Source organism: Arachis hypogaea, chromosome 4 (genome assembly GCF_003086295.3).
Source record: "Arachis hypogaea cultivar Tifrunner chromosome 4, arahy.Tifrunner.gnm2.J5K5, whole genome shotgun sequence".
Lineage (NCBI taxonomy): Eukaryota > Viridiplantae > Streptophyta > Magnoliopsida > Fabales > Fabaceae > Arachis > Arachis hypogaea.
Window position 1 is genome coordinate 87,716,066 of NC_092039.1, and position 18,557 is coordinate 87,734,622.

The 18,557-nt window shown below is 37.0% G+C and overlaps 1 protein-coding gene across 1 annotated transcript; it reads left to right on the plus strand.

Annotated features, from left to right (window-relative positions):
- Positions 1-907: 907 nt before the first annotated feature.
- On the plus strand, positions 908-16,196 carry LOC140184157 (uncharacterized). Its single transcript, XM_072234452.1, has 9 exons — positions 908-1,102; positions 1,169-2,575; positions 3,062-3,256; positions 3,516-3,953; positions 4,004-4,313; positions 14,583-14,734; positions 14,880-14,969; positions 15,397-15,464; positions 15,920-16,196. The coding sequence occupies exons 1-9, from the start codon at positions 908-910 to the stop codon at positions 16,194-16,196; spliced, it is 3,132 nt and encodes a 1,043-aa protein (XP_072090553.1).
- Positions 16,197-18,557: the final 2,361 nt, after the last annotated feature.

An 18,557-nucleotide genomic window follows, 5' to 3' on the forward strand; every position in this document is an offset into this window, starting at 1 on the left:
TCTTCAAATCACGTGTACGTGTCGCCATGGATACTTCCAGATCACGCATACGCGTCAGGCACGCATGCGCGTCGTTCCTTGCAGCCATCTCCTTTGATTTTTGTGCTGCAGAAACTCCATCAAATACTATCGAATGCTACCTAAAATAAATAAATTTGCACAAAACTCAAAATAGCATCCATAATGGCTAAAATATAATTAATTCTTAATTAAACTTAGTAATTTAAGTGCAACTTCACTAGGAAAAGATAGAGAAGATGCTCACGCATCACCTATCAACTGTTAGGAGAGGCATAACATTGGTGGCAAGGAGAGTGCGAGTTGCTGTGACTTTTGAATGCAAAGATTCCTTGGGACGTGTTTCAAACAGCATTCTATAGGAAGTATTTCCCAGAGTCGATGAGAGAAACAAAGGAGTTAGAGCTTATGCAGCTAAGGCAAGGCTCGTTGTCTTTGGCCAAATACACTAGTAGGTTTGAGGAACTCAATGTAGGTTCTCTAGGGTGTGTCAAGGTGCACCAGAGTCCTATAAGAGTTGGAAGTGCATTAAATATTAAGAAGGCTTCATGGATAACATTATGACTGTTATGACTCCTTTGGAGATTTAGATCTTTTTTGAGTTTGTGAACAAGGCGAGGATTATTGAGGAGTGTACGAAGAAGGTGGCATCATCAAGAGATCCTAGAAGAGGAAACACTAACCGTGGACGTGGCAAGTACTTTCAGCCGAGGGATCAGAACTTCAAAAGGGGAGAACCACTTTTGATCCGTACCACCAGGTGAGAGAAAGAGATAATCAGAGTAAGACATCTCCGGATTTAACTTGTGATTGTTGTGGATGTTTTCATCCGAATGACTCGTGCAAGTTAGGTATAAGTGGTTGCTTCAATTGCGGGTTGCCTGGTCACATGGCGAGGGATTGTACTCGTGGGAGGAACACAAATGCGGGTCGGAATCAATACCAAGGGAAAGTGTTTGCTGTGAACGCCAATGATGCTGCTAAGACGGATCCTCTTATGAGAATTAACTATTTATTTGGTGCTAAAATGTTGGTTGCATTGTATGATACTAAAGCTTCGCATTCTTTCATTGCATTTAATGAGGTTGAGGAACTAGGGTTGAAAATGTCATAATTAGCTTTTGATTTTTATGTGCATACCCCGTATTAGATGGTTGTGACAAAGTTAGGTTGTAGGCAAGTATCTTTCAAGCTTGAGGATAGAGAGTTTGTTCATGATTTGATCTGTTTGCCAATGGTTGGGTTGGAGATGATTTTGGGGTTTGATTGGTTATCAAAGAACCAAGTATTGTTGGATTGCTTTGAACGATCGATTCGGTTTATGCTAGAAGGAGAAGAAGGATCAGTGATAGCTGAGGGTTATTACCTGAACTCTATGATGGTGAACTGTAATGGAGAAGAGTGTGACGGTTATATATTGTATGATACAAATGTGTTAGGTGATGAATATAGGTTATATCAAATTTCAGTAGTTAGGGAGTTTCCAGATGTGCTCCCTAAAGATATTCTTGAATTCCCACCTCAAAGGGAAGTTGAGTTTGCGATTGACTTGGTGCCGGGAGTAGGACCAGTGTCGATTGTGCTGTACCGAATGGCTCTGATAGAGCTGGCTGAACTTAAGACTCAGTTGAAAGAGCTTCTGAGCAAGAGGTTCATTCGACCGAATATATCTTTGTGGGGAGCGCCAGTTTTTCTGGTAAAGAAGAAAGATGGGGGAATGCGACTTTGCGTAGATTATAGACAATTGAACAAAATGACTGTGAAGAACAAGTATCTGTTGCCAAGGATAGATGACTTGATGGATCAGTTGCAAGGAGTGGGAGTATTTTCAAAGATTGATTTAAGATCCGATTACCACCAGATAAGGATAAAGGAGGATGACATTCCGAAAACTCCGTTTACGACGCGCTATGGACACAACGAGTTTGCGGTGATATCCTTTGGGTTGACGAATGCACCTGATGTTTTCATGGGTTACATGAACAGAGTATTTCGTCCCTTTTTAGACAAATTCGTGGTGGTTTTCGTAGATGATATCTTAGTTTACTCAAAGACGGTGAAGGAGCATGAAGAACATCTAAGGATTGTGATACAAGTTCTGAAGGAGAGAAAATTGTATGCTAAGTTGTCCAAATACAAATTCTGGAAGGAGGAAGTGAAGTTATTAGGTCACGTGGTGAGTAAAAGAAGGATAGTAGTGGATCCTTCAAAGCTCGAGGCGGTGATGGAATGGGAAAGACCGACGATAGTAACTGAGGTTAGGAGCTTTTCAGGGTTAGCTGGATATTACAGAAGGTTTATTCACGGGTTTTCACAAATCACACTACCAATGACTAAGCTAACAAGGAAAGAGACACAGTTTGTGTGGACAGCAGAGTGTGAGGAGAGTTTTCAGACCTTGAAACTAAAGTTGGCTTCAGCGCCAGTTTTAATTCTACCTGAACCGCATGAACCATTTAAAGTATACTGTGATGCTTCTTTTAAGGGTTTGGGTTGCGTGTTAATGCAATACCCGGATGTAGTGGCTTACGCATCGCGTCAACTGAGATCACATGAGGTGAATTACCCAACTCATGACTTGGAATTGGCGGCGATTGTGTTTGCATTGAAGATTTTGAGGCATTACTTGTACGAGGCGAGGTTTAGAGTCTTTTCTGATCACAAGAGTCTTAAGTATATGTTTGATCAGAAAGAGCTCAATATGCGTCAGAGGAGGTGGATGGAGCTACTAAAAGATTATGCTTTTGAATTGAGCTATCACCCTAGGAAGGCTAATGTGGTAGCAGATGCTCTGAGTGGAAAGTCTTTGATTGTTTCTTGGATGAGGATCAAAGAAGAGGAGTTAGTAGATAAGTTTGCAAAACTCAAGCTGGATATTGGTGAAGTTGACAGACAAGCCTGTTTGAACCAATTGTGCATTTCAAGTACTTTTAAGTCAGAAATTCAGAAGGCTTAGCAAAATGAACAAGAACTTCAGCAACTATTTCAACCAATTAGCAAGAAGCGGCATGGAGAGTTTGTTAAGGATGATGAATGGTTCTAGAGGTATAAGGGGAGAATTTGTGTGCCAGATGATGGAAGTTTGAAGCAAGAGTCGCTGTTGAAAGCTCATAACAGCGGGTTTTCTATTCATCCAGGATGCACAAAACTGTACTATGATCTAAAGAAGATGTTCTGGTGGCCTGGGATGAAGGTTGATGTAGCTACAATTGTATCTAGGTATCTGACGTGTCAGAAGGTGAAGATAGAACACTAGAGACCGTCGAGGATGTTACAGCCACTTGGGATTCCTCAGTGGAAGTGGGAAGGAATTGCAATGGATTTTGTGACCAGTTTACCGAGGATTAGGTCGGGATTTGATGTAGTTTGGGTTATCGTGGATCGCTTAACCAAGTCCGCTCACTTTTTGCCTATTCGAGTGAACTACTTTATGGAGGAATTGGTGAGGTTGTACATCAAAGAGATTGTAAAATTTCACGGTGTTCCATCGAGCATAGTGTCGGTCTGTGATCCCCGATTCACATCAAGGTTTCGGGGAGCTTTCCAAAGAGCTTTCGGTACGAGGCTGTCTCAGTATGGCATATCGTCCGCAAATGGATGGACAGTTGGAAAGGACTATTCAAATGTTGGAGGATATGCTAAGGGCGTGTGTCTTGGATCAATCGGGAAGTTGGGACCGTTACATGCCACTGGTGGAGTTTGCGTACAATAACAGCTTTCATGAAAGTATTAGGATGGCTCCGTATGAGGCTTTGTATAGATGGAAGTGCCAGTCTCCACTGTGTTGGTATGAAGCTGGTGAATCAAGTGTATTGGGTCATGATTTGCTAGCAGAGATTACTGAAAAGATTAAGAAGATTCGAGCCAGGATTTTAACTGCACAGAGCCGACAGAAGAGCTATGCGGATCAGAGAAGGAAGCCGTTGGAGTTTGAAGTGGGCGAGCATGTATTTCTGATGGTTACTCCTACAATTGGGATTGGAAGGGCGATTGGAAGGGCATATCAAGTAGCTATGCTGCCGCTCCTGTGTCTAACTTACATGACGTATTCCACGTATCACAAATCCATAAGTACACGTTGGATACAACTCATGTGCTAGATCCTGAGTCAGTTGAGCTAAAGGAAAACTTAACTTTTCAAGTAACACTAGTGTGGATTGACGACCTCAGTGGGAATAAGTTGTGCAAAATGGATGTTCAGTTGGTCAAAGTTGCTTGGAAGAGAGCAGGAGTGGAAGAGCACACTTGGGAATTGGAGTCCGAGATGGGGAATGATTATCCTGAGCTATTCTCAGGTAATCACTAAATTTTGGGGATAAAATTTCTTATTTGGTGGGGAGAATGTAAGCACCGCGATTAATTAACTGTTTAATTAAATAATTAAAATTGCCCAAAATAGGTTCCAATAATTTAGAATGTTAATTAGAAAATATAAATATGAATTTTGGACTCAGTAGATTTCTCTAAGTTGGAAAATGTAATTTTCTGCAGAATATTACGTAAAACCATGTACTGGTAAATTAACCGGCAGTGCTGGCTTAAATCTGTCTGGTACTGTGTGAGAATGATAAAAATGGTAGAAAAGCTTAAGAAAATAATTAGAGTTGAAAATTGGGCACTAATTTTAAAGGTTTGGCCCAAAGTTTGGCCAAATAGGCCAAAAACGCTAACAGGTTGAACCGAACCCAAGTTGGGCCAAAACCCAGCATATAAAACCCCTCTTTAATGAGCATTCAGCTCATTCATTTCACAAAAAAAAAACAAACACACACAGCTGGGAATTGAGAGAGAGGAAGGAGAAGAAATACTATTCACTCATCTCTTCAATTGGCCATAACTTGAGCTACAGAGTTTCGATTTGCGTGCCATTTATGGCTACGCAAATTTCTGGTCGAGCCCGTCACTTCCAGTTTGGTATTATGGTGAGCTTCTCGAAAATCTCTGCCCAGGTTTTTGCCCTTGTGAAATTTGAATTTTAGGTTTTGATTTTGAGTAAAATTTTGTGTTTTGGTTATTTAGGTACTAACCATTAGTGAGGGATTGTTGGATTTTATGGTAAATTTCAGTGGACAAGGTAAGGTTTCTCAAGAACCCTTGTAAATTGATATATTATGAGTGTTAGTTTTTTATTTTTATGAAATATATGATGTTTGTTTGAGCATTGGTGATTGTTGGAGTTGCCTTGGATATTTGGAAGCATTTGGATTGGGATTATTTTCTTGATTTTGGTTGGAAGCTTGGTTTGGACTCAAATTTAGGTTTTGTGCATATTGAGAATCGGCCAAGGTATGCTTTCGATTTATAATATATAATATTTTTGGACACTTAGGCTAGCAGACCTTAGGATATGATTGAAGATTGTCTAATTTGATAATGTATGATGGCATTGTTGATTTTGATGAATTATGATGTTGAACTTTGAGATTGTTGTTGGTTATTGAAATGGAAATTGATAAAGAATTATGAAGCTTATTGTTGTTGATATATGTTGAGGTTAGGGAAATGATACTTTGAATGTAATAATTGAGAAATTGAGGAAGGAAAATGAGGATTATTGGATGAAATTGGTGAAATGGCATGTTGGTAGGTTATGGAATGAATTGGAAGATATTTTAATATCATTTAGGTCGATTGAAACTGTTATTGTTGTAGGATATTTGGTATTGATTGTGAATTTTGGAAATTTGAGAACTTAGTTACTTTTGGTAAAAGTGGGATTTTGGTGAACTTTGACGGATCATAACTTGAGTCTCAAACCTTGAAATTAAATGAGCTTTGTTTTAAATTAAAGGTTGTTTTAAATGCTTTAAATTGATATAAAGTTTCAGAAAAATGGATTTATGTAGAGGAAGTTATGAATGTTTAAAGGTTGGTGTTTAAAAACTGAATTCTGCAACTTTGAAAATTTTCTAAGTCTAGGAAGGGTCACGTACGTGACACGGTGCATGCGACGAGACCAAACCATTCATGTTGGACATCTCACGTACGCGAGGCACTACATGCGTACGCAAACTATCAAAAATGCAACCTTTGCGTACGTGAACTTTAACACGCGACGTGAGAAACCTATTCGGGTTGGGCATCTCGCATACGCGAGCAGGGGGTTGCATGCGCGACCACCCCTTTTTCAACAACAAGCGTACGCAAGGCAGGGGATTGCGTACACGAAACCTCTGTTTGCTGAAAAATGATTTTTTTTGTTTTCAAGGGTTCTCCAACTTTCTAAATTTCCTTCAAATGTTGTGTAAAAGTACTATCTAATAATTAGGTTCTAATATTGCTAAAGATTAGTTAGTGACTTAATTTGGTGAAAATTTTATATGAATTTAGAAGACAGGGACTTAGGTTTTTGGAGCACTGAGGATGAGTACTGTATGGATGATGACATGATGAGCTGCAGGAATGTGATATTGATAATATTGTGATGAGTTTGGGACTCGAAGAATAATGATGAATTATTGAAAATGATCACTGAGGAATATAAATATACTATTTATTACTGAGATTGTTGAGACGTTATGCGCCTGGCAAGGACAAATGGTTAATCTCGCTTGTTGAGGTCATGGCGGCAGTGTAAGGACGGTTGGTCTATCCCGCTTACATTGAGATGTGAGGTCTGCGGCAGAATATCCCGCTTGCATCCTTTCGGAATCACAAGAGTGTGTCAGGCACTATATTCCTGGACCATGTGCCGGACACCATATTCCTGGACCATGTGCCGGGCACGATATCCCTTGGGGTTCCCATTTATATTCGTGACTGAAAGGTGACATCTCCATAGAGATGTGTCGGGATGGCAGTTGAACCGACAATGTGATATCACAGCCAAATAGGACAGGCATTCATCATGTGCATCTTCTATCTGTTTGCTTGCTTTGCCGACTTGAATTGCTTGCCTAGTTGTATAACATGATTATTTGCTTCTTGAATTTCTTGATATACATGCTATACTTGTGCTTTACTTGCATTGTTATTACTTGTGTTTTCTACTGGGATTGAGTAGGTTCAGAAGGTGGTGGCAATGGGATTGCATGGCGGTTAGGCTGGCGATGGCTGTAGGATAGGAGAGAATTGCTAGAATAGAAATCCACTAAGTTAGATTTTCCTATTTCATTTTGGTTTTTAAAGTAATGGTTTTAATTTTAGTATGCTTTAAGTTGAGCCTCATGATTTCTAAGAAGCTCTAGGATTTTCTCTAGTGTCCTGGAGTCTTATATCTTATGTTACTGGGCATTGTTACCATACTGAGAACCTCTGGTTCTCATTTCATACCTTGTTGTTGTTTTTCAAATGTAGGTCATAACCCACCTCGGTGAGTTACGTGATGGTGACAAAGCGGAGGATCTTGATTATCTTTTGGAGAATTTTGATTACTTTTGCTTAGATTCTCTGACTTTTATATTTATATTTTGCCTTAGAGGCTAACCTTGGGAGAGATATTCTATAAGCTGCTTTAACTTTCAAAACTCTGTATGTCTGTATATAACTAGTTGGCCTAAACTCCGTGGGCTGAGGCTAGTTTCTTATGACTATTATATTCTCTTATATACTTATATTTGTTATCTTATATCTTTATCTTGTGCCTTAAGTTTGTAGCTTCGTATGAACATTTTGCGCTTTTGTAACTCTGTTTTTGTGCTTATTTCTTCATCGGCCTTCTAAAATTATTATTTCCTTCTATATATATTATTGTATAAGCCTTAGAATTGTCGTAACCTCTGATTGACCTTTACTTTATGGAATGAGGTAAGGCTTAGGGTAATTAAGGTGTTACAGATGGCATATTGTTCTATTGTAAAATTGGAACAGCTTGCATAGAAATCATGCAGCTTTAAAAGAACTTATTTTCATAATTGACAATTTTAACTATTGTTGGTTTGCTATTTGCAATATTTCATACTTTAAATGTTCAATAAATATAGAAGTTATAAGAAGCTAACACTATACATATGATGTTTTCCAAGGGCTAATGACTTTGGCTAATTGGGTAATAGAACTGAGGAGCAAAGGAAATATCTAAAATAAGGGAAGCAATTAGAGTCAGAGTTCAAAAAATCTGTGTTCTACGAAGCACATTGTTCTGCTTGCATTGCAGAGCCTTGTGAAAATGATGGTACCATTTAAATTGAGAGGCTCTGGATTTGGGGACAAAATTCCATAATATGTATATAAATTTAGATAATTGTTCATAATATATTACTGATTCATCATTATCTTCGTTTGCTTGTTTTTTCCAAGGATCAAATCTTCCTAGATTATTTTGGGAGCCTTCAAACTTAATACGGTAAGTATAAAGTGTTTAAAGAGATTGATATAAACATTTCATCCATAAAAATCATGTAGGATTTATTGTATTTTCCCTTATTGTCTTATAATATGCTTACCTTCTATTTTTTTATTATTCATATGATCATACTTGCAGATTATTTGTGAAGTGTGTAGTGGAGTTGTCCATGTGGTTGCTTTATTCTAGGAAGGGCTACCACAAACTTAAGGTGATTCAATATCACATTTCTTAAAGATGACATGGTTATAGGCTTTTACCAAGTATTGAATATAGGAATATAAATTTGAGTGTTCATGTTCGATTTTTAATTTGTTTTATTCTATTTTCTTTGATCATCTGCTAATTTAGCTACTTGTTCTATTACATTTTGTTATAAAACTATCAGAAAGAAAAAAAAAGAATTGATGTTTGATACAGTTATTGTCAAGGTTTTTTATTATTTTTGGAGTGCATTAAAGTAAATGTAAAAGCAGATATCAGGATTTTTTGAATTTAATTTATCTATAGCCACACTTTTAAAGTGTGGCAATAGGTTCACTAGGCACACGACCTAAAAAGCATAGCCATATCTTTGACTATTGGCACGCTTTTGATGCCAGGGCATCTAGGCCAGTTTCACTGACCTTTTCTTTACTGTTTTAGGGTAGTTTCATGCATTTTTCCTAGTAAACAAGGCATGTTTTGGGTGAAAATACACTTACACCTTCATTCAAGCAACTATTGTGAAATTTGCATGATTTCATGAGATTTTTGCTAGAATTACATGATATTTTAGTGATGCATGATCTCATGATTTTGGCTAGAGCTTTGATGCACTTTAATTGCTTGATTTCAGGACAAATGAAGCATGGAAGAATCACGTTAGCATTCACGTTAACTTAGTTAACGTGACTCTAACGTGGGATGGCAATTGACTTGCAACGTTAATGAGAAAAGTGATCACCAATAATGCCTGCGAAGCCATTTCATAGCCTACGTTAAGAGCCACGTTAACTAAGTTAACGTGGTACTTAACGTAGAAGGAAAGGAGGACTCCACGTTAATGAGAAACGTGAACTCCAATAACGTTTCTCCTCAACGTTAGTGGTAAAAGTGAACACCACTAACGTTGGGAAACTAGGCAATGCCCCACGTTAAGAGTCACATTAACTAAGTTAACGTGAACTCTAACGTGGACAAGGATCAACAATGCCAACGTTAGTGACACTCACTTTTTTCACTAACGTTGAATCATTTTCATTGCCTACGTTAACTCTCACGTTAAGATTGTTAACGTGAAAGTTAACGTGGAGTGGGGTTCAAGGAACCAACGTTAGTGACACTTACTTTTGTCACTAACGTTGGAAGATGGCTTCATTACTACGTTAAGAGCCACGTTAACTTAGTTAACGTGGACTCTAACATAGGGGATTAAGGCAAATAGAGCGTTAGTGACAAAGGTGAGTGTCACTAACGCTCTCGAAGGTGATAGGTGCCCACGTTAAGAGCTACGTTAGCTAAGCTAACGTAAGACCTAACGTGGGAGGCAAAGGGCAAGCAACGTTAATGGGAAAAGTGATTCCCATTAACGTTTGCGAAAAGGGGCACAAGCCAACATTAATGGGAAAAGTGAATCCCATTAACGTTGGCCAAGAATTGAGAAGGAACGTTAGAAGTCACGTTAAGACTTCTAACATTGAGAATAACGTGGGCATATAAGGGTGGAACGATAGTGGAAAAGGTGAATGCCACTAACGTTCTCGCACCCAGAAATGTATTCCACGATTAATCTCACTAAGTGCCTGAGCTTAATTCATATTTCTTTGCAAGCTGGGCCCACTAAAGATGAGAATTCCTTCAACTCAAAGTCCAAAGCCCACATCCAAGACTTGAAGAACTCACTAGAAGATCATGAAGAGTAGTATATATAGGAGTAGTTTTGAACTAGTTAGGGACTTTTGGCATTTTGGAGAACTACTCTCTGCATATTTACTTTTCTGTACTTCTATCATGGATTCCTCTTTTCTGCCATTTTTGATTCCTAGAGCTATGAACAACTAAACCCCTTTCATTGGGTTAGGGAGCTCTGCTGTAATTTGATGGATCAATATTAATTTTCATTCCTCTTCTATCTTTTCTCTTGATTTTACTAGAAAGCTTTCAATCTTAATTCAATTGGTTAGTTATATTGGAAAAGAAACTCTCCATAATTGGATCTCTTCAGAACCTTAGAAGAGGAATGAAGAGATCATGCTAGAATTGCTTTCTCATGCTGGACCAATTTGGGTTGGGATGGATATGTGACTATAATCCCCTCAATACTTGAATTGGGAAATGTATGTGGTATAATAAGTGACCATACTTCATCTCTTCTCATGAGCAATTGACCAAGGAATTGGCTATTGATCAAGATTTGAGAGATTGAATTACCAAGGAATTGGGATTCAATCACTTAAGATTGCCAAGGAGATCAATGAATGCATTGATTGAGGAAGAGATGAGAATGAACTTGATCCGGAGAATTGCAACATCTCCTAAACCCAATGATTCTCCCATTTCTGATCTTACCCATTCTCTTTAATTTCTGCCATTTACTTGTATGAACATTACCCCAATTCCCCATTTAAGATTCTGCACTTAAATTTCTGCTATTTACTTTCTAGTCATTTAAATTTCTGCATCTCAATCTAAATTCTGTTTTGCTCAACTAGCATATTCTTCTAACTAAAGTTGCTTGACCAATCATTCCTTGTGGGATTCGACCTCACTCTATAGTGAGTTTTTACTTGACGATAATTCGGTATACTTGCCGAAGGAAAATTTGTTGAGAGACAAGTTTCCATGCATCAGCTTTTCAAGCATGACTGTATGTCCACCAGAGAGCATGCTTAGAAATCATGCTTATAAGGTTATACATACAGTCACGCTTTTAAAGCGTGGTAATAGTTAACAGCGTGGCAACAAAGTAAGTACGGTCATAGCTCAATAAAGGTGTGCTGATAGAGAAATCGGCATGCTAGCAGATGTGACTCCTGCAAAAGCGTGGCCATAGCTAAAAAAGTGTGGCCAAAAGTTATGGCTATGCTTTTTCTCACTTTTTGGCATACTTTAAAAGTGTGATGAAAGTTTGTTTTTCTTGTAGTGATAAGTTTTCTGATGAGAGAAAGACTTTTGTGGAAAATACTAAGCGTCGCCCATCAAGAATAGATACGAATCATCACTAGGAATGGTTACTTCAATATTAGTTAAAGGATGACACAAAAATAATAAATAATGAATTGGTATTTCATTATGTCCTATTTTAAACCCTTTGAATTACTACTAAAGATGCTTAACTAATTGTAATAGTAGCAAAATCCTTAAATATCGTTACTTTAAAATTTTTTCCCTAACCTAAATATTCCTATGTAAAAAACTCCATAAGTTTTATTAATTCAAATCACTTTCATTTGTATTTGTGTCTTTGTTTATAGGAAAAGTGCAGAAAAATGGTTTAAATCATTCGAAGCAAGCTTACACACATATTATGGTTCCAAAACAATGGCAAGATAAAGACATGAAGAGGTAATCAATTTCTATTTTGTTTTAGATATTTCTTCATTTTTTGCAATATTCATTTGTTAGTTATATGTTTGTATCAATACGAATGTTGTTATAGGAGCAATTACAAAGAAAGCCCATTAATAGAGGAGAGATATGGAATATAGTTCATAAAAAGAAGGATAGCTCGTATATCCATAAAGATGCGTGTGTTGTTAGTGTAAGTATTGTTTTAAAATTTTCTACTTCAATTTTTGTATTTATATTACTAAATTTAGAATCATTATAATTCAATTCTGGTATGTCTGTAAGAAGCAATTATGAATATTGAGAGCTAAGATGAATCCTACAAGGAGCTTTCACAAAATGATTCTCTTGCACAAGTCCTTGGAAAGGAGCACCCAAGGCGACTTTTTGATGTAGATTTTGGACCATGCCCAATCCAACTTTTTGGTAATACTACACAATAATTAAATTCTGGTGTGCAAATTGAGGAATATCAAAAAATTATTGCAGAATTAAAAATAGATATAACAAAAGAGAAGACGACAAGATAGACGATGGAAAATCTTTGGAGATACCTAATCCAACAGTAAGGAGATAATTTGCCACCAAATGTTGCTACAGAGTTGGATTCTTTAAAGAGTGCACTGACTTTATTACGCGCATGGTCATCTTTTTCTAGCAATCATCACCTGCAATAAAAACCATGAATTTGAATCAATTGAAATAGATACTATAGATTTTTATTCGTTTTCGTCTTCGCCATTTATTTACCTAAATTATTTTTTTTTAATTTATAGGCAATGATGCACTTATGACAAATTGTTATTATTATTATATATATATATATATATATATATATATATATATGTTTTCATTCTAGCATTTTGTATTTTTAATTAGATTGAATGTTATTTTATTTTAGTTAAATTTTAATAAATGAAACCAGCATAAAAAAATGACACAAAATAAAAGATACAAAAAATATTAATTGTAACATATAATAAAAATTCAGTTAAACAAAAAAAAAACAAAAAAATAATTTTGGCAGTGGTTGTTAATTCGCCACAAAAGAATGATAAATTTTTAAAAGGCTATTGGCATTTTGCAACGGTTAGGTTAGGCAATTTTATTTACAAAAATAGCATCGGTTATAACTGCCGCGAAAAAATCCGCAGCAAAATTTTGATTTGCAACGGTTATTCCAACGGTTTGGAAAAACTGCCACTAAAGGTTTATCAGCACCTTATTTTGGAGTAGTTATCCAATCGCCGCTATCCATTTGGCAGCAGTTAAACACCGCCACTATCTGGCTCCAAAATCACCGCAATCTATTGGGATGTTTGTAGTTATTACAAATGAAAGGATATAGATAATTAAAATAAGAACAAAATTTGAAAGAAATTATACTATTACATTATTTTTGAAATATATATGGGTAACGTTATGGTGAAGAACAGTTTTTGATGAATAATTTAAATTCTTATTTTTTGTTTTGAAGAAAAATAATAAAAACAACATATACAATATGCACTCTATTAAAAAATTTAGGTACAATTTTTAACTGTCACCTAATTTCATTATTCACCAATAAAATTCCTTATTTATGATATTTAGAAAATATTTTTATAGTTAAACATGGAACATTTTGACACAAATATCAAAAATTGTCTATGAAGATAAGATGAGTTGGAAAATATTTTTAAGTTATTTAGACATTCAATGATTTAGTAAACAAACTATAACCTTAATATTTTGTAATTATATAAAGATTAAGGTATATTCTAAATAAAGATACAAGGAATTTCTGAGTAATACTATTGTAATCGACATATTCTTCTCTTTTCTTTAGTGCAATTCTTTGATTAAGATCCTAGAAGAAAAGCTCTAAACAAAAAATTATAATCAACAAACTGTCGAAATTCGATTTGACAAAAAAATTTAAAAAGAAACACGAGAAAATCAGTGGCATAATATATATCCATTTCATTAAGAAAAGAGTGAATACCTTTTCTGGCTCTTAACCATTTGCTCGTGGGATATGTCGCACCCCAATCATATCGAAACCCCTAAACGACCCCCATCCTGGATTAGAATTGGACCACTCAACTCCTGTAACCGGTTAGCAGTAGGTTGCCTATATAATGTGTCAGTTTGTGGGTGATGTGGTAATTGTTAGTGCCATGTCGCAATGGAGAATTGTTATAGAGATTAAATGACCCTCCCCCAAATACGAAACGTCTTTGCAGAGTCAATTGTGTATAAGAAATCCTGAACCCTTTGGTTTTCCAGTATTCTCCTTTGTTTACTCACACATTCATAGAGTTTTCCTAAAACTTTTTCTTCTTCCCTCGTTTCATTTCCCTCCAAAATATGGTGACAACGTTGCAAGTGGTGGTTGTTGATACGATTCATTGAAGTTCATAAGGATCAACAAGGTTAGTTGTTAATTTCCTGCATTCTTACTTTCTTGTTTATGTTTTTATTGCTTTATGGTGAACTCATTTGATGAATTGATTGCATTGTTTTGATGAGTCATTTTTGTTTGAAACTGAGTTAACTACATGATTGTAATGACTTTGTGGATTCTGTGGTGACCTAGGATTTTGTGTATCGTTATCTATACAAGTTAGAATTAAAAATTATAAATAATTAGATTGTTCTATTTCTTTTACAAGGTGTTTTATGTTTATTGCTATCCTATCTTAAAATTTTGTTTAAACAGTTTAACTGATTTATTGTACAATGTTTGCAGATGTCCATTTTGTTGTTCTTGTATTCAATCATATTGGATGGTTCGAAAGAACTTCGAAGGGTGAGCTGTACTTTCTCCCAATGGATGTGGACTTCATTAATAAAAAGAATTTGGAAGAGTTATTCAGAGGACTTGGATATTTGGAGTATATGGTAATGTTCTAGCATGATCAAACTGCACCAGTGTTTGAGAGAGGTTGCATGTGCTCGCTGGTGACAAGCAAATAAATGATGTGACTTCACTCTGAGGAACAACTTGAAAGAATTCTTCTTATACTTTGAGAATCTGGTGGATTAGCCATGTAGTACTGAAGACAATGTGGTGGTGGAAGATGTTTTTGAAGAAGACTCTGTGAATGAGAATTCCTTTTTTGATGATGATCCTTTGGTAGAGATAGACTCAATTATCATCTTCATATGACTTCTATGAGAGTGCCGAGGATCAAGCTTATAAGATCCTCCTCTTGGGTATGAAAGTGATAGCAGTGAAGAATCATTAATATAACGTTCAAATAGTGGACTAAAAATGATTTTTAAGAAAAAAGTTATGCGCGTTCGAAGTTGGGTGTGTAAAACTCGTTTTCTGCAACTTAACGGCTTTTTAAGGAATTTGGATGCATGCGTACGCGGACATGTCATGTGTATGCGAGTTTGGCAATTTTCACACTCATGCGTATGCTTGAGCAGCCAGCCTTACACAAGTTGCATTTTTTGCGTTTTAAACCATTTCTCTGGCTTTTCAAACATCTATATCCCGAGAGTGTTGGGAACCCCCGATTCTAATTCTTTACATATATTTTTGTTTTCAGATGTAGGACGTGAGATACCACATTGAGCTTGCTGGAGACTCTTGGGACGTGAAGATCTGCCTTTGGGATATTTGGTATTTACAATGTTGTATATGTGTGTGTGTATATATATAGTTTTCTCCATCTTGTACATAACTTACATTTTGTCCCTTTTAGAGTTTGATTTCAGAGAAACAGGTTTTATATTTTTGTCCTTTAGTTAAAATCGGGTTCTATAAATATGTATATTTATACTCTGATTGGCCTTTGCTTTGTAGGTCGAGCTTGGAGCTTGTTAATTTTGTCTTAGGAACTCTAATCTTATATATATATATTATCCTTTCTGTTTGATCTTATCTACCTTTATGCATTGACCCGGTCGAGAGTGATGTGCTTTTCTGTTGGTGTTCCGTTTAGCTTTTTCTTTCAAGGCTCCTAGTTAAAACTCCTTTATATATATATATATATATATATACGTATTTTACTTTTAGAGGACATAGCGCCTCGCCACCTCTGACTTACATCCTAAGCATAAAGCTCTGTGGGATAGGTTATTACAGTTAAGACCTCAAAGGAGGAAAAAGGAATATAAACCAAAGTCACCAATCAACATGGAAAGAATGAGGTTATCAAGGAGATACACTGGGGCAAGGAGGAAGAAGCATGTTTTAAATGGTGAGAATGAGAGTGGAGATGGCAGTGGAAATGGCAGTGGGCCTGATAGTGGACTCAACATGAATAAGAGTAGAGGGACTGGATTAGGCCAATCCCAATGCATTGAATCTGATAATGCACCTAAAGAGAATACTATGGGAGGCCCAATGTAAAACCCGAAAAACTAGTAAATAATTAGCTAATAAATTAATTATTAATCTAAGAAATTAGAAAATAAAATTTTATAGTTTAATGTGGTAGAACTACTTAAAATAAAAATTTTGACAATAATTTTAAAGAATTTAGCCCAAGATTGGGCTGAACCAGTCGAGTCGGGCCCAAACCGAACCCGTGGACCCAACCCACTCACTTAATAAAGTGAGTTCAGATCCTTCTCTCCCCATTTTGCATGCTAAACACGCTGAAGCAGCCATGGGAGAAGAAAGAAGAAGCAAACTGTTCCGAGGGTTACCTGAAACTGTAGGTCGATCTCGGACGAGATCTCCTATGCTGGTCGGAGCTGACGTGTCCGACTGTGCTGGACCTGGTGACGGTGCTGATCCTTCGTCCCCGGAGGGTGGGGGGTACCTGCAAGGGACTCCGATGCTTAAGTTAGCAAGGGTATTAAGCAGGTATTGAGTAGAATCAGAGTATGAGTTATACCTGGGTGCTCCAGTGTATTTATAATGGTGTAGAGAGACCTTCCTTAAATAAGATAAGTTAGTTATCTTATCTTATCTTTATCTTTGAGTGAGGTCATCTTATCTTTAAGGGAACCGCCTTCATCTCTATAGGCTTGGGCTGCCCTTGGATTTGGGTCGTATTCCTCAGTATGGGCCGTTTATTGGGCTTTCCTGGTAGTTTGGCCGAACTTTTTGAGAAGAGGTCGGATTGTCCTGACCTGAAGAGGTCGGTCCCTTTGTTGGTAGAACATCCCAGGTCGGATAGCTCGACCCAAGGTATGAACAGTGCCCCTGCTCGAGCTCGGTCTTCCTTTTGAGGTTGAGTCTTTTAGTTTTAGGACTTCGATCCTTCTCGGGTGAACCCGAACTCGAGCATTTTGTCGATTTTATCTTTGTAGAGTTCCTTTTTGAATGCGGAACGTTTCTGTTCCGTTTCCGCTGAAAGCGCGCGCTTTAGCATTAGTGTCCTGGCCTTGGGAATGCGTGAGGGTTTTTAATGCCCTCATTAATTGGTTTTTGATGCTCTGTTTCTTTTGGCCTTTATTTTGAATTTCACTCTCAAGAAACGTTTTTCTTCTTCTCTTACTTTTTGCTGTAACTTCCCTTTTTCTTCTCTCCTTTTGTTTTCATCTGAAAACTTGCATTTTTTTGCGTTTCTCCTTGCAACGTTGTTTGGCAATCGTAAGTTCTTTCTTTTACTTTATGACGGCAATTTCTGGCTTCTTCATCTTCAACCTCCTTCTGCATTCTTCTACTTTTCCAGGTTGGTTTTGCTTTTTCTTTCGTCGTCTATTTTACTGCTTTGTATTTGATTTTTTTATGAAGTTTTGATTCTGACTGAGTTCATATTGGAAAGCTTGAATCTTTGTATATTATCACGCTCTGTTTATCACTATGATGCATGTTTTCTGGTTTTCCTTTTGACCTTATGTATGCTTCTGGGTGTATTTTTCTGGTTTGGCTCTTTTAGGGCTTCGTATGCTACTGCTGATTTCTGAACTGTTGTTTTTGAGAAAGGTTGCTCCTTTTGATGGGTTTTGTCCTGTTGATTGCTTTTCTTTGATAGAGATTGCTCCGTAAAAGAACTTTTTCTTTTGGTGGCTCGTTTGATTTTCCTCGCATTTGTTTTTCTTTTTAGGATGTTGCTTTCTGAGAAAGGGTTTCTTTTTGTTCTTGCTGTGAGTTTTTTGTTGGGATGTTAACCTTGTAGATTTTCCTGAATCTTTGTTCCCTGATTGCCTCCAAAGGATGCCCCTGAACCTTCTTGGTGTGGGTCCTGGGGTTTTTTTTTTGCTGTTTGTGCTGTGTTTGGACTGTGATGGATTGTGCTGGCTGAGTTGTTTTGACTTCGTCCGAGATATTTTTAGTAATCCACTCTCCTTTTCTTATTTGTAGGACTAGTTGGCTATGTCTTCTCGCAAAAATATTGTAGAGACATCCTCTAAGGTTCCTGAGGGTATGTCCGATTGGTTGGACTCCCTTGTTTTGATGTGTGTTTCTGTGGTGAATGTTGAATTCTGTGAAGAGCTTAGGAAACATCACCGTCTCTGTAAGAGTAGAGATCATGAGAAGAATTATGAGTTGGTGGCACCTGACTCCGAGGAGAGGGTTTGCTTCCCTGTCCTGACCCAGGGGGAGCGCCTTTTCTTTTATGCTTATGACTATTTCTTCAGCCAGTTGGACATCACCTTTCCCTTTACCTCGTTTGAGACCGATTTATTGTGGTCGTGTAATGTAGCTCCGTCCCAACTTCATCCAAACTCCTGGGGCTTTATTAAGATTTTTTAACTTTTTTGTCGAGAATTGAATGTTATCCCTTCTCAAACTCTTTTCTTTTATTTGTTTATTTTA

What these genes read in the sequence shown, in the direction of transcription:
- LOC140184157 (XM_072234452.1), top strand. Translation starts at nt 908, where the DNA reads ATGGCGAGGGATTGTACTCGTGGGAGGAACACAAATGCGGGTCGGAAT. An exon ending in CTTTCATTGCATTTAATGAG is followed by an intron (nt 1,103 to 1,168) that starts GTTGAGGAACTA and finishes ACCCCGTATTAG; the next exon opens with ATGGTTGTGACAAAGTTAGG. An exon ending in TTTTTGATGATGATCCTTTG is followed by an intron (nt 14,970 to 15,396) that starts GTAGAGATAGAC and finishes TTTCAGATGTAG; the next exon opens with GACGTGAGATACCACATTGA.